This window comes from Nomascus leucogenys, chromosome 2, assembly GCF_006542625.1.
Source record: "Nomascus leucogenys isolate Asia chromosome 2, Asia_NLE_v1, whole genome shotgun sequence".
NCBI lineage: Eukaryota > Metazoa > Chordata > Mammalia > Primates > Hylobatidae > Nomascus > Nomascus leucogenys.
This window is the reverse complement of record NC_044382.1, coordinates 153,640,422-153,656,333: the sequence shown is the minus strand read 5'-3', so window position 1 is coordinate 153,656,333 and position 15,912 is coordinate 153,640,422. Positions and strand designations below refer to the sequence as shown.

The following is a 15,912-nucleotide window of genomic DNA, read 5'->3' as shown; positions in this document are numbered from 1 at the left end:
CCATCCTGAGAGTCACGCATGGTGGACCGGCTACTTCAGTCCTTGCACCGACCCTCGGAAGTCAATATGGTGACTGTCCCCACTTTACAGATAGGGACACAGGCTTGGAAAGGTCACATCACCTGTGTCGCACGGCTAGTGATGGGGGCCGGCCCTCCCGAGGGTCTGACTCTGGGGCCGGCATCTGGCATCACTGCAGGAAGTTGACACTTTCACTATTATATTCTTCTAACTTACTTCAGTTCCTGCCCTACCCCCAGCCCAGTTTTACTGACACTTGCACTTGTCTGTGCAAGCATTTTCTCTCCTGTTGCATAAAGTCGTCTTTTTTTAGTGGAGGGTAGTAGTTGCTCAGAAACACTAGAAGACAGCAGTGGTCAGAGCCTGGTCAGCAGTGAAGGTAAGCGCCATTGCCGGCCTCCGACCTAGTGGTGAGTAGGTCGCTGCTGGACAGGAGGGCAGGGAGGGGCTAGGAAGGCAGAAATGAGTTGTTGCTCCTGAGTACAAGCAAGATGCTGGTGTTCTCGCTGAAGTCAATAAATCTGTTAAGATGCCCTTTTAACCCTGTTTTATGGGATTACAGGACTAGGAAGTATGTCTTTAGCCTACCTAGGGCTCTTGACTTCAGACTCCCCGCTGTTTCTGCAGGCAGTGTCTGGAACAGGGATTCTGGGTGTGTCGGAGGCTGACTGTAGGCAAGCCCTACTCCAGAGGTCCCATGTGGTTGGCCCCTGAGACCCTATCTCAAGAATAAAAAAAAGTAAATTTTTCTTGGTGGGGAAGGGACCATCATGGTGACCATATTGCTTTACTTGGCACCTGGAGGTCTGGAAGCCCCCGTGGGTGGGCAGTTAGGGCCGGTGTTCCTAGAGGAGGCTGTGATGCCCTGTGGCTATTTCTGAAAGAGATTTGCATCTGGTCACCCTGGGAGCCTGTCTAGTTAAGTACTGGGTTCCCTTTGCTGAGATTTTGAGCAGTGATCTTTTTTCTCTCTTTCTCTTTTTAATGAGTAGAGCTCTAGGTTAAGAAATATTAAAAGGAATGTTTTTACATGGAAAATGTTTTTTTGGTTAGCGTTGGCTTTCACTTGGCCTAAGTCAGCAAATAGCTTTCACTCTTAAACTATCTGTCTTCTTGTTCTGGTTTTTTAGAGACACGTAATGACTATTTTAGTAAAATGCTTACAAATCTCTTTTGTTTTTATGTTTTATGTTTTTTACGTTGACTTAAAAGTATTTAACAGACGTTACTCCTTCCTGTGTAGAGGTAGGTTAATTGGAAAACAAATTGAAAACACTATTTTTTCATAGTGATGTTTACTGTATTTTGTTTGTAGGGGTAGACACTTTGGAGTAGTTCATGTTAGCCCCTGATGCGCCCGGCCCTCGAGATATGTGTGGAAGGAAAGTGTGGTTATGGTTTTAGAAGCTTGCTTTTTCTATACTTTTCATATCATTCATATCTTGTAGGGAGGTATTTATATTTAGACTTAATATCTGTAACTTTTTTAAATTCTAAAAGTAGTGATTGTTCCTCACAGAAAAATTGGAAAACAGAAAAATAAAATAAAAATTACCCAGAGATAAATGCTATTAATATTTCGGTGTACCTTTGTCTTTTCTCAGTGCCTGTTTGCACACAACTGACGTACGTTCTGCCCATTTTCACATTATCTGTGAGCATCCTGCATGCCTTTTAAGACTGCATAATATTCAGTCATCTGGAGATACACATTTATTGACCTGTTTCAATAGTAATCTGTTGCTGGGATGTTTATGTTGTTTTTCTTTTTGCTCAAAGCTGAGATAAATCTCTTTACACACAAACCTTTGACTGCATCGCTGATTGACTGTATCCTAACAGCAGACTCCTTCCAGTGGGATTAGTGGGTGAAAAGCTACAGATGGAAAGAAAGTTCATCACATCCTGCCTTGTTGCTGTCCAGACAATGGCCCCAGTTTACACTCAGCTGAGGACGAGGCCACCCCCCTGTAGCTTTATGAGCATTTGACTCTTGAGAACATTTTAACTGTAGTCCAAGTAATCAAATAATTATTCAAGCTGTAATGCGCTTGTTTTCATTATTTATTTATTTATTTATTTGAGTTGGGGTCTCATGCTGTCTCCCAGGTTGGAGTGCAGTGATGTAATCATAGCTCATTGCAGCCTCAACTTCCCAGGTTCGAGTGATCCCCCCACCTCAGCCTCCTGAGCAGCTAGGTACAGGCACATATCACCACACCCGGGTAATTTCTAAATTTTGGTAGAGATGTGTCTCACTATGTTGCCCAGGCTGGTCTTGAACTCCTGACCTCAGGAGTTCCACCCACCTAAGCCTCCCAAAGTGCTGGGATTACAGGCGTGAGCCACTGTGCCTGGCAAGTGCACTGGTTTTAGAACAGACGATCACATGTCATGGTAGAGTTTCTACTTGAGAAGATGGGCCCGGGCCCCCAGTGCAGAGAACACAGAGCTGGGGTGGCTGTGGGTGGCTCTGTCCTCATCCCCAGTGCTTCTAGGGGTGTGCTGCCCACAGGGGTGCAGCAGATGCTGCAGACACGGGGAGCCCTGCCTTCCGGGAGGCCCAGTTCACAGTGCCTCACCTGGGTCCTCCCAGAGCTCCAAGTCTCTGTGACAGCACTGAAGCAATTTTGTTGTCCTCCAGCTACACCACAAGCACCACAATAATAATAGCAACTAACATTTTGGATGCTAACATTTTTCCAGTTCACAGTACTAGAAATGCATTTTATTTAATTCTCACAGAAGCCTTAGGTAGGTGCCATTATTTCCATCCCATAGCAGAGGAAACAGGGGCTGCCCTGGGTGGACGCAGCACTGGCCGCCAAGATGGCTCCTGACCGCTGTGCTCCGCTCGCCTCCTTGGATTTAATCTGCGCAAATCACAGACCTCTGTAGTTACAGGACCTAAAGTCTGCAGTTGATTCTGCTCCCTACTGGCCAGATGACCTTGGGGAAGGCATTTAGGAACTGACATTCAGTTTTTCTTGTTTTTAACATGGAAATAATTTGATCTGTGTACATGACGCTTACTGCAGGGATCAGATGGATGATCGCATATGCCCGCATAATGGATACTTGGGAAGAACTGTACAAAAGGTGGTTATAGCCGGGTGCATTGTCTCATGCCTGTGGTCCCAGCTGCTCAGGAGGCTGAGGCAGGAGGATGACATGAGCCTGGCAATTTGAGACCAGCCTGGGCAACATAACCATGTCTGCAAAAAAACAGACAAAAATGCGAGTACTTTTCGTTTTTTTATTCTCCATGGTCTCTCACAATGTGTCTTGACATCTTAGGCATTCCATTGGCACTTGGCTTTTTAAACTGACGGTATTCTTTTCAAACATGATAGACCTGGCTTTCTCAGCCTGCGTGGTTTGCCAGCTCCCGGGTCTTCCACATGCAGATGCAGTACTCAATATTAGGGAGAATAAACTGTATCAGGGAGGGCCTCTCAGCCTTGGCACTCCTGAGGCCTGGGGCCAGGTACTTCCTTGCTCTGGAGCTGTCCTGGGCGCTGCAGGATGTGTAACAGCATCACTGGTCTCCACTGGCTGCATGCCACGAGAATCCCCACCCCAGTTCACAGAAAATGTTTTCAGACGTGGCCAGATGTCCCCTGGGGACAAAATTGCCCCCAGTTGAGAACCACTAGGTTAGGGAATAATAAGACTTTATAAGTTAAGTTAGGAAAAACATCTAACAGTGTCCTAAAAAACGGGGGAACGGGTTTGAACCTGAGGCACTAGATGATAAGGAACTGTTTTTAGGTTAAGCCTGGCACGGTGGCATGCGTCTCCTGTAGTCCCTGCTTCTCCGGAGGCTGAAGTGGAGGACCGCTTTTTTTTGACTATGTAATTAAGGGTATCGTTTATTGTAATATAAGAACATATTCTAAAACAGCTGAATGAACATGCACAACACAATATGATGAGACATACTCTCCTGAATTTATATAATTTTTCCTTAGGATATCTCTTAATGAGCAATATTATCTTTAAAATGTTAAATAAAATCCTCACCGTTGGCCAGTGGGATACTGAATACCAGTATTTAAGGAAGAAACCTGAAATGGTTACGTACAGATGTCACCATCTGTACCTCTACCCTTCCTGCTTTCAAAAGGCCACTTAAACTTATTCATATAAAAAAACACATGAATCTTTAGAGAACACATAGAAATAAATGAAGATTTACATCTATTAATCTGTCTTAAATGTACCATTCTTAAGAGACAGAAAAACACTGATCTTACCTTGAAATAGCTGTTAGAAAAAACCGTTCGGCCGGGCGCAGTGACTCATGCCTGTAATCCCAGTACTTTGGGAGCCAGGCGCAGTGGCTCACGTCTGTAATCCCAGCACTTTGGGGGCCGAGTGCTGTGGCTCACGCCTGTAATCCCATCACTTTGGGAGGCTGAGGCGGGCGTACCACGAGGTCAGGAGCTCAAAACCATCCTGGCTAACATGGTGAAACCCCGTCTCTACTAAAAATACAAAAAATTAGCTGGGTGTGGTGGTGCGTGCCTGTAGTCCCAGCTACTCGAGAGGCTGAGGCAGGAGAATCACTTGAACCTGGGAGGTGGAGGTTGCAGTGAGCCGAGATCGTGCCTCTGCACTCCAGCCTGGGCGACAGAGCAAGACTCCGTCTCAAAAAAAAAAAAAAAAGAAAAAAACCGTTTGACCGGGGAAGTTCAGAGTCCCCAAGGAAGTCAAGTTGTCATCTCCAGATCCTTGGCAACTATTCCAATTTTCAGAACCAACGGGAATTGGTGGGATGACATTAAAAATAGGCTTCTGATCCTGCTGTTGAGAAAGGGATGCTGTATTCATGTCATAGTGGTAACATCCGTCTTCCACAGGTACTCACACCGTGAACAGAAATGGCAGACATTTTATTACCAATCATATTTGCTCCAGGAAAGCTTGCCTGACAGTAAACTGTGCCCAGTTTCTCTTCCTTAATTACCCCAGGGGTGGCCGGGCATGGTGGCTCATGCCTGTAATCCCAGCACTTTGGGAGGCCGGGGTGGGCGGATCATGAGGTCAGGAGTTCGAGACCGGCCTAACCAACATGGTGAAACCCTGTCTTTACTAAAAATACAAAAATTAGCCGGGCGTGGTGGTGTGCGCCTGTAATCTCAGCTACTTGGGAGGCTGAGGCGGGAGCATTGCTTGAACCTGGGAGGCGGAGGTTGTGGTGAGCTGAGATCGTGCCTTTGCACTCCAGCTTGGGCAATAAGAGCAAAACTCCGTCTCAAAAAAAAAAAAAAAAAAAAAATCACCCCAGGGGTGCAGAGTTCGATGAAATCTTTTTCTGTTTTTGCTTGGGGCAGTGTTACATTATTGGAGCTTGACAAAACCAGATCTCCGTTATCCTTAATTTTGGGTTTAGTGTCCAGTAAAATGAGAGGCTTGCAGTCGTCATTTGAGTTTCCTTCCGAAAGGAATGAATTGTCTTCTCCCGCCACAGGAGAAGGCAGACAGTTTCCATCTATCAACAGGTCTGATCTGGTGGAGGACCACTTTTGAGGCCAGGAGTTAGAGGTCAGATGGGGCAACATAGCGAGACCCTGTCTCTTTGGTAAAAAAACAAACACAATTTTTTTTTTTCCATGAAAAACACTTGACCTCCAAAGTGACTGTGAGGGTTTTCCAGGGCTTGTTTTTATGTGGCATGCTGATGTGAATACTGTTCAGGTCCTTCATATTTGTAAAGAAACAAGGTGAGGAGGGCAGTGGCGAGCTGCCCCTCTGGTGGGCACGGTTAGATGTGACTGTCCCAGTAGGGGCTCCTAGGCATGGAGAGTGGAAGCCATCACAACTTCAGTTTCTCCAGCCTCTAACTGGGAATTGAGCATTCCCTGCCTTTATGGAAGCAGGCAGGAATCCACAGTCATACGAACAGTACCTGTGACTTGGTCACAGATGGAGTCACAGACACTTTCATTTCACAGTTGTGGAAAGCATCTTAAAGTCTCCTTTATCCTCAGTGCTCCTGTGAAGTGACCTGAGACCCACCTACTTTGTTGGAGAAGCCCATTCGTCTTCTAATACTTAGATGACGGTTTTCAATATAATTGGCTTTGTTTGCAGTCCTGTGTATTTTATGCATTTAAAATAGTTTTCTTAGAAGGGCTCAGTAGGTGTCATCAAACTGCCAGAGAGGTCTCTGGCACAAAGAAAAGGTTAAAACCCTGCTCTAAAAGCTCACTGCCGTTTTTCTGAGCAGTTTTCAAATGCCCACCAGTGGGGTGCAGCGAGTCTTCTGGAGACCCAGGCTGCCGTCAGTGTTGGGGGGGCTGTGCTTCCATCTGACTGCGTGAGCACGTCCCACTTGGATGACTTTGGAGGAGCTTTCAGGAAATAGATTTTTAGAAATTAATTCTCTTCTAAAAGTTATGGTCTGGTCCGTGAACATTAAAGTGGGTTGTAAGCACAGAGCTGTAAAGAAGCCTGTGTGGTGCCAGGTTTTTTCTGTTAGGCGGCATGAACTGAGGAAAAACCTTTTTTTAAAAAAAGCGTAAATACCTGAGGCGGGGGGTAGTTAGCAGGGGTCACAACCCACAGCCAGCGTCAGCTCTTCTGCAGGCGTAGCTCCTCACCCTTGCCTGGAAGGGCCTTTGATTCCCTCTGGTCTAATTGGGCAGTGCGGGGATTCCCTTTTCCATCCCATCTAAAGGGACGTTGCGGAGACCAGGCTTGGTGGCTCACGCCTATAATCCCAGCCAAGGCGGGAGGATGGCTTGAGCCCAGGAGTTTGAGATCAGCCTGGGTAACATGGTGAGACCCTGGCTCTGTTTATTTTTTTAAATAAAAAAATAGGAGGCTGTCAAGCCTTTGACTGTTTTGATCATGGTGAAGATTTATCTTGAAATACTCATGGAGCATCATTATCATCTGGGAGCTAGTTAGAAATGCAAGATTCTCAGGCCCACCCCGGACCTTATGAATCAAACCTGCGTTTCAACCAGATCCGGAAGCATTTTGCACATTAAAGTTTGGAAGCAGAGACCTCGTCTCTTTAAACTGTAACAGTAAGAAGGTTAATTGCATAAGAGCCAGAGGCGGGCTGCCCAAGTCCAGGTGCCCCTAGATGTGCGGCCAGTGTGGAACCTCAGTCAGCTTTCCTGGAAGAGCCACAGAGGCGGGTGTGCCCCGTGACTACCAGTAGCTTGCTTCAGAGTCATATTTCATTCCTGGGTTAGCCCTTTGTAGATCTGGTGGAACACTCTGATTGTCTGTTACATAATGTAGATTGCAGAAATTTTTCTTTGAAATAGAAGTGCTTTTCAATTTGTTTGATTCTGAATTTGATTAAAATTTGGTGATATCGTGATGTATTTTACAGATCCTTATTAAGGGCCTGCTTCATGCCAGGCCCAGTTCGAAGTGCAAAGGAACAGCAGTGAACAAAGGAAACCAAAAACACAGCTGCCTTGCTGAGCATTGAGAAGTCTTGCTAAGAAGGACATTTGAGTATAGATGGGAAGACACAGGGGCGCTTCTAGGCAGAGGGGACAGCCAGGGCAAGGGCCCCAGGCAGATGTGACTGCTGTGCCCAGGGCAGCAGTGCATGGAGTGAAGAGCTGGGGGAGGACTTGATGTCAGGTTGCAGGGGCCAGGCAGAGGGTCTTTGTGGGTCTTGGGAAGAGGCTGGCTGTGGAGAGGAAGAGAGCAGCTTCTCGTTGCCTCCCTAGCAGTAGCAGAAGGCAGCCTTTGGAGCCGGTCAGTCTTCCCTCTCGTGCACATCAGGCCAGATGACGAGTCCTGCGGGTGAGCCTGAGTCAGAGAGCACTTGAGTGGAACATAGGTCACGTGGAGCAAGCTAACTTCACCAAAAATAACTCCAAAACAGCATTTCTGGGAAACACAAGTGAAGACAGATTTCAATGTAAACAAAGGAACAAAGTTACGATAAAGGCTTGATTGGAAAAAGTGAACATTTGGAAAACTAAGAAATGCGTTGGGAAAATATACGGAGGAAAACAGGTCTTTCTTTTCCAGCAGTTGCCATTCTGAAGAGTTTTCCTTCCTGTCTTGATGTCAGATGCAGTGCGTGTGTTTTGCTAGGGTGGCTCATGGGCTTTCCCCTTCCACTTGTGGTTGTGGCAGAGGGACCTACAGCCTTTAGCTCTTCCTGTCTGTGTGGGGAAAAGACTTCCTGTTTTCTCTGGGTCTCCTCTTTGTCCTTGTCGGGAATGGACCGGACGATGGGTGCAGTGTAAAACCTGGACTTGGGGTCGTGGTTGGTTCTCAGCCTAGCCGCAAATTAGAATCACTAGAGAAGCTTCAGGCACAAAACAAAAGAAAGAAGCCCCGTTTCCAGAAACTTCGATTTTGGTGGGGAGCGTGGGACGTGGTCTTCTCAGGGCCTTGGTGTTCCAGTGTGCTGTCAAGGCTGGGAAGCACTAATCAGTACTGCTCTCCTTCTCTCCAAGGCTGTGTTCTACCCTGCTCAGCCCTCCTCTCCCCTTCCTCCCCCAGCAGGCTGAGAGTTGGGAGGCTGGCTTTTCTTTGTGTCTCTTTGGAGTGTTTTAGGGTGGGCAGGCGGTGCGTGTGTGCGAGAACGCACTGATCACACGTATTTCTTTTTGGGGCAGGAAGGTTTGCCACTGCCAGCAAAGTTGGAAATGCTGATGCTGGCTGTCAAGACAGCTCACTCTCAACTGTGCGTGGTGGTGTGCACCTGTGGTCCCAGTTACTCAGGAGGCTCAGGTGGAAGGATCACTTGAGCCCAGGAGGTCGAGGCTGTGGTGAGTTATGATTGTGCCACTGCATTCCAGCCTGAGTGACAGAAGAGACTCCGTTTTGTTTGTTTGTTTGTTTTGTTTTGTTTTTCTCCTGAGACAGAGTCTTGCTCTGTCACCCAGGCTGGAGTGCAATATGGTGCAATCTCAGCTCACTGCAACCTCCACCTCCCGGGTTCAAGCGATCCTCCTGCCTCAGCCTCCTGAGTAGCTGGGATTACAGGTGCCCGCCACCACACCTGGCTAATTTTTGTATTTTTAGTAGAGATGAGGTTTCATTCACCATGTTGACCAGGCTGGTCTTGAACTCCTGACTTCAGGTGATCCGCCTGCCTTGGCCTCTCAAAGTGCTGGGATTACAGACATGAGCCACCGCGCCCAGCTGAGACACTGTCTCTTAAAAAAGAGAAAAGGCAGCTCACTTTCTGTTCTTAGAACCAGGACTTAGAATATGTACCAAAGTAGCTAAGAGAATGTGGAGGTTCATGCATCAGGCCAAATCCATCTGCTGTGGTTATATTTCTTTTCTTGAGATAGGGTCTCGCTATCGCCCATGCTGGAGTGCAATGGTGCGATCATATCTCACTGCAGCTTCAGACTCCTGGGCTCAGGCGATGCTCCCACCTTAGCTTCCCAAGTAGCTGGGACTGCAGGCACAGACCACGACACCCAGCTAATTTTTGTGTTTTTGTAGCGATGGGGGTCTCAATATGTTGCCTAGGTTGACCTTGAACTCGTGGCCTCAAGTGATCCTCCTGCATTGGCCTCCCAAAGTGCTGGAGTTACAGGTGTGAATCACTGCACCTAGCTGTGTTTCTTTTTTCTTTTTCTTTGAGACAGAGTTTCATTCTTGTTGCCCAGGCCGGAGTGCAGTGGCACAATCTCGGCTCACTGCAACCTCCAACTCCCGGGTTCAAGCGATTCTCCTGCTTCAGCCTCCCCAGTAGCTGAGATTACAGGCGTGCGCCACCACGCCTGGCTAATTTTGTATTTTTAGTAGAGAGGGGTTTCACCATGTTGGTCAGGCTGGTCTCAAACTCCTGACCTGAGATGATCTGCCTGCCTCGGCCTCCCAAACTGCTGGGATTACAGGAGTGAGCCACTAAGCCTGGCCTCGGCTGTGTTTGTTTCTTTTCTTTTTTCTTTTTTTTTTTTTTTTTGTGAGGTGGAATCTCACTCTGTTACCCAGGCTGGAGTGCTGTGGCGCGATCTCGGCTCACTGCAAGCTCCACCTCCCAGGTTCACACCATTCTCCTGTCTCAGCCTCCTGAGTAGCTGGGACTACAGGTGCCCGCCACCACGCCTGGCTAATTTTTTGTATTTTTAGTAGAGACAGGGTTTCACCGTGTTAGCCAGGATGGTCTTGATCTCCTGACCTCGTGATCCACCTGCCTCGGCCTCCCAAAGTGCTGGGATTACAGGCGTGAGCCACTGCACCCGGCCTTGGCTGTGTTTCTTATACAGTTAACGTGTTAACCTCCTGAGTTGTCTTGCAAAGTAATATTTACTGTTTGGAACTAAAAATCTCCTTGTGTAGGATTTGTATCGTACTTGTATCGGTTCTGTTATCTTGTTTAATGGGAAAGGAGTTCGTTTCTGGGTTCTCTAACCATAGAATAATGAAAGAGACTTTGTTAAATCAGAAGGAAATCACCCAATTTAAATTACAAATATAAGGAATTCAAAAATTTAATTTTCTTGATAACATGTTATTAATGTTATCCAAAGAATTGACTTTCTGGAGGAGTTACCGCATGGCTAGGACTTTTTTTTTTTTACTTTTTAAAAAATTTAAATAGAGACAGGGTCTCGCTATGTTACCCAGGCCAGTATCAAACTCCTAGTTGCAAGCAGTCCTCCTGCCTCAGCCTCCCAAAGTGCTGGGATTATAGCCATGAGCTGCTGCGCCCGGCCTTGTTTTCCCGAGTTATATAAACTTCCCAATTATGTAGCCCTTTGACGAGTTGCTTTTCTTGGAAGGCATCTGTTGAGCCGCGTGGGATCTGTTAGTCCCTCTCCCTGCATGCACAGCCCAGGAGGGCTTCCTGCTGGGGGGCAGGGGCTTTGACAGAGCTGGGAGCAGAGGATCTTGCTATGGACTGGGTGTGGCCCCTGCGGCTCGCTGTCTGTGGGATACAGCAGGTGCTGGTCCTGCCGGAGTGGCGGCAGTCTCCACCCTTTCCTCTCAACTCCAGCCTCCGCCTCCACTTTCATCCCGTCTGAGGTCGAGGCCACGCCTACCTGGCCAGCCCTCTGCAGAGCGAGTGCTGGGATCTGTGCTTGTGAGTGAACTTAGGGGATGTCTTGGTCAACTGCCACCTACCGTCCAGGTATGAGATGAAAGAACAAGCGGAGGCTGCAGAGGTCAGGCCATTTTCCGGGCTGCTTGTGCTGTGCACTTTCCCATTCTGTGAATGCAGCATTGCTTATCAGCTCTTTTGATGAACTTTAAAATCTTACGCCTCTCTCTCATATCCTCCGAAATTTTGAAATACATTGAGACTGTAAAGAAGTTACAGCATTGGCCATTTTTATTCTTCTAAATCCTATAAGTTATAAATGTGTTTTGGCTGTGAAATTTTAAAATACTGATGTGGGGGGGGAATGAAAGTTACTGCTAACCTCCTCCCTCGCCCCTCTGGGCCCCTTCTGGCTTACTCCACATTCACAGCGTCACTGAACCCAGGAAGCAGGAGGGGTGGGACGAGCCTGGCTAGCCCCTGGCTTCTTTCTGCGCTTGTTGGGAGCACTAGTGGTCAGGAGGGCCTTCCCTACCCACAGCTTGGGGGCGGCCGTCACCTGCAGGTACACTGTCTGTGCTTAGCAGGTCTCTGTCTGTGGGGACTGAGGGTGTGCCCCACTTTCCCTATCACAGACACTCCTGCAGTGGGCACACCCCATTAGGTCTTTTTCTCACGTGTGAGTACTTGGTATGGTGAATTCCTAGAAATGGAATTGGGATGTAATTTTAGGATATGCTTTTTCAAACTGTACCCCAAATAGACCCAGTTGTATTCTGTTCTTTACTGTTGTTTTTAAAGCATTTTATGATTTAAGATTTATAGAAGGAGAATGTTAAGTCCTGTTGCGTAATTCATTTTATAGGGAGCTATTTGATTTGAAGAAATATGAAAATAAAAGTTTGCCTCAAATAAAAATATATAATTCACGCCACCTTGGCTAACATACTTTCTTTTTCTTTTTCTTTTTTTTTCTTGGAGATAGAGTCTTACTCTGTTGCCCAGGCTGGAGTGTAGTGTCGCCATCTTGGCTCACTGCAGCCCCTGCCTCCTGGGTTCAAGTGATCCTCCCACGTCAGCCTCCTAAGTAGCTGGGACTACAGGCACTTGCCATCACGCCCGGCTAATTTTTGTATTTTTAATAGAGATGGGGTTTCACCCTGTTGGCCAGGCTGGTCTTGAACTCCTGGGCTCAAGAGATCCACCCGCCTTAGCCTCTCAAAGTGCTGGGATGACAGGCGTGAGCCACCGTGCCCGGCGTCTTTGGCTACCATAGTTTCTGTGCACCCCGATGAACCTCAGCCACAAGACGTAAGCTCCCGTGTTTGACTCAAGTTATCTGAGCTCTTTTGCACTTTCAGTGGAGAGTAGTAGGTGAAATTTTCATCTTTCTTGGGGAAAGATTATTATTATAGTAATACATGTTTTGTAGAAAAATGGAAACCAAGGTAATTATGAAAGACTTAATTAACAAATAAAATTGTCCCCTATTAACTCCGTGGGAGAAAATAAGGTGATTCTGTTTCTGTTCCCTCAGATCACTCCAAGAACTGAGGCCCCTGTCAGCAGTGTCAGTAATAGTTTGGAGAATGCCCTGCACACATCAGCACATTCCACGGAGGAGTCGCTGCCCAAGAGGCCCTTAGGAAAACACAGCAAAGGTGAGTGCACGCGCGGGCTTCAGGAGGACGTCTGACAGACGGAGGATGGGTACACCCCAGATCCCCGTGAGGGCATTGTTAAATGCTTTCAGATCTTTCATAAATGCTAATCTTATGTGTATTTTTCTAAATTCTATAAGCAATACACGAATATGCTTTGGCTGTAAAAATCTCAATTATTGATGTTTATTAAGGAGAAGTCCAGACATGGTTTCTCACGCTTGTAGTCCCAGCACTTTGGGAGACTGAGGCGGGCGGATCACCTGAGGTTGCGTGTTCGAGACCAGCCTGACCAACATGAAAAAACCCCATCTCTACTAAAAATACAAAATTAGCTGGGCGTGGTGGTGGGCCTCTGTAATCCCAGCTACTCTGGAGGCTGAGGCAGGAGAATTGCTTGAACCCGGGAGGCGGAGGTCGTGGTAAGCCAAGATCACGCCATTGCACTCCATCCTGGGCAACAAGAGCAAAACTCCGTGTGAAAAAAAAAAAAAAAATCAGCCTGGCCTGGTGGTGCACGCCTGTAATCCCAGCTACTTGAGAGGCCGAGGCAGGAGAATTGCTTGAACCCAGGAGGCAGAGGTTGCAGTGAGCTGAGATCGTGCCACTGCCCTCCAGTCTGGGTGACAGAGATTCCATCTCAAAAAAAAAAAAGGGTGGGAGGAATATGCTTTACACCCTCCTCCCCACCCCACATGGAAATCATCCTTAACCAGTGGAGCGGTGTTGTCCTGAAGCGCTCTCTGTGGTGACGGAGTGTTTTCCACCTGCACTGAGTTGGTCGTCACCAGCCACACGTGCCTTCCTGTGCACTTGAAACATGGCTAATGTGACTGGCTACCTGAGTCTTTATTTTTCTTTCATGTACACATGGACAGCTCAGTGTGGGTAGTGAGGCGCGGCCTGAGCCCTTGTGGCTCTGCACACCAGCCTCTGCAGTGTTATGATCAGCTGCAAAGTTGGTAACCATGCCATGGTAGTAGGGGCTTTGGGGAGGGGAGAGTAAGGTGGTTTGTAGGACTAGATGGACCAGATAATGCATACCCGGTAAAATAAATGCTTGTGTGGTTTGCAGAATCGTTAGTAGTGGGGAGAGAGAGACCAGGGTGGCGCTTTTCAGTGGAGTCACTGGTCCTGAGCCCCCATGGCATGGAGGTACCGAGGCCGGCTGTGTCCACATCTGCTGGCCTCTATTCTCCCTGTGTTATTTACAAAGATGTTTGTCTCCTAGCAGGTGCGCCACGTGAGGCCCGGAGCTGTATTCGCTTGCCCTGTGCGATGTCTGTCCCCCCCGTCCCCCCCATCCCTGTCCCTGGCGTGGCGCTTCGTGCCTTCCACAGGCTTCATAACTGCTTTGTTTCTAAAGTCCCGTTCTGACAAAGCCTTGGAGAGCCACCTGTCTCTGATTTAGATCCTAACTCAGGAAGGACCCATTTCCCCAGCAGCTGCAGCCTCTGTTGATGTAATGAGCACGGTATGGTATGGAGACAGTAACTCCTTACTGCAGCCCTGCGACGGCTCCTGTCCCCACTTGACCCTCGTATTAACCCCCTGAGGTCGCAACAGTCTTTGTCTTATCCACTGCTCTTGGGAGGGTCTGTGGCTCTTGGTTGAGCATCTTCACTGCAGCCTCATCCTGGTGATGCCGCGGTGCTCCAACCCCAGAGCAGACACTTGGCATCGGAATGGCAGGGAGTCCTTCCACTGTAGAAAAGGCTCCTCCTCTTCCTTCCCCACGCCATCCCAGGAGAAAGGCCTGCCGTGGAGTGCCTTTTCCTTTGTCCCTAGACAGTCCAGCCTAGGAATCTGTGCCCTGCACACCCTGTGAATCTTAAGGGATGGACCCTTCAGTGCTTTTTCTTCAGGACGTAATTATTGACATCCCCATTCTTTTTTTTTTTTTTTCTGTATAATTTCAAAGTAGCGAGTATCATTGTCTTGTCTGCATGCTTTGGTGCCCAGAGAGACAGAGGGTGAGCTGACTCTCATGTGAGCTGTGGCAAAGCCTGCGTAGGCTGGCGGGTCGGCTCTGAGGCCACGAGTGGTCATTCTCAAACCCCACAGTGCTTAAAATACCGCAGCGAGCAGACGCTGTTCATTACCTGCAGCATTCTCCATTCATTGGTCATAGAGAGTTGTGGTTTCTCTTGTCCAGAAATTGGCAAGCGAGTTAACTTGGTTTTCTTAGTCACTTTTCATGTGAATCCTTTTAATATTCTGTTGGGTGCAGGTTATTGCTCTTCAGAAAGTCTAAAGTCACTCTAAGTTGTATAGTTTTATTACTATAAAGTTTTTTCTCTGTCTTTTCTGTATCCTACTTCTGTTTTGGTTTTTCTCTGCTTCTTCAGAAGTCTTACGTGATACAGTTTAACTTACAGAGTGGTCAGACGTTTAAAAAATTTCTTAGTATATGAAAGGTTAGGGAAGCTTTTCTATACTTGAACAACAGTCCAAGCACATGACTAATTCACATAACAGATAACTGACTTACATCATCTTCATAACAGCCTTGTGAGGGTTGATTATACCTATTTAATTCTAACTGATCCCATGTGATGATTTTTACCCCATTTTACAGATGGGAGAACTGAGTCACAGATAAGAAATTTTCCTGAGGTCAGCTGGGATTCAAAGCCAGAGCTAATGCTCTTAACCCTGTGGCCGGCTGAAGAAAATAGCAGAGGAAAAGAAAGGTGGGACTGTACTGAAAGTGGGAAACACACCGTTGTATGGGCAGTGCCTACGAGTACACATGAACTAGTGAAACCATTCTTTTTTTCCTGACCTATTTATTGTGAACATTTTCCAGTTCAAAAGTAGAGATCGTAGCCTAGTAAACCCCGTACCTGGTGCCTGGCCGCAGCTCCAGGTCACTGTGTGTGGCTTCTGAGCCCCCTGCCCCTCGTGGATGTGCTGAGAACTGCGGTGCGCTCTCCAAGCGCTCTCGTCCCTGTGTTGATGATTTACTGACACTCAGGGAAGCTGTCATAGCGTACAAGCTGAGATGGAAACTGCTTTTACTAATACTCTCAACAAAGTAAGTTCTGTAACTTTGGACTTTGAGGAATTATAATTTTTAAAAGTTTTCTTTTTGTGAGACAGTGAAGGAGGTATACTTTAATTAAACTTGTTTATATACCAGTAGTTCTCAACCTTTTTGGTCTTAGGACCCCTTTGCACTCTTAAAAATTAGAGATTCCAAAGAATCCTTGTTTATGTGGGTCATATCTACAGGTATTT

The 15,912-nt window shown here is 47.3% G+C and overlaps 1 protein-coding gene across 2 annotated transcripts in view; it reads left to right on the top strand.

Moving 5' to 3' along the window:
• The window catches only part of ZCCHC14 (zinc finger CCHC-type containing 14), an 85,348-nt gene that overhangs the window by 17,462 nt on the left and 51,974 nt on the right, over positions 1 to 15,912 (top strand). For both annotated transcript variants that reach the window (XM_030819792.1, XM_030819788.1), the window contains exon 2: positions 12,549 to 12,672. In XM_030819792.1, the coding sequence (XP_030675652.1) occupies positions 12,549 to 12,672 (124 nt within the window). The remainder of the gene's footprint in view (positions 1 to 12,548; positions 12,673 to 15,912) is intronic.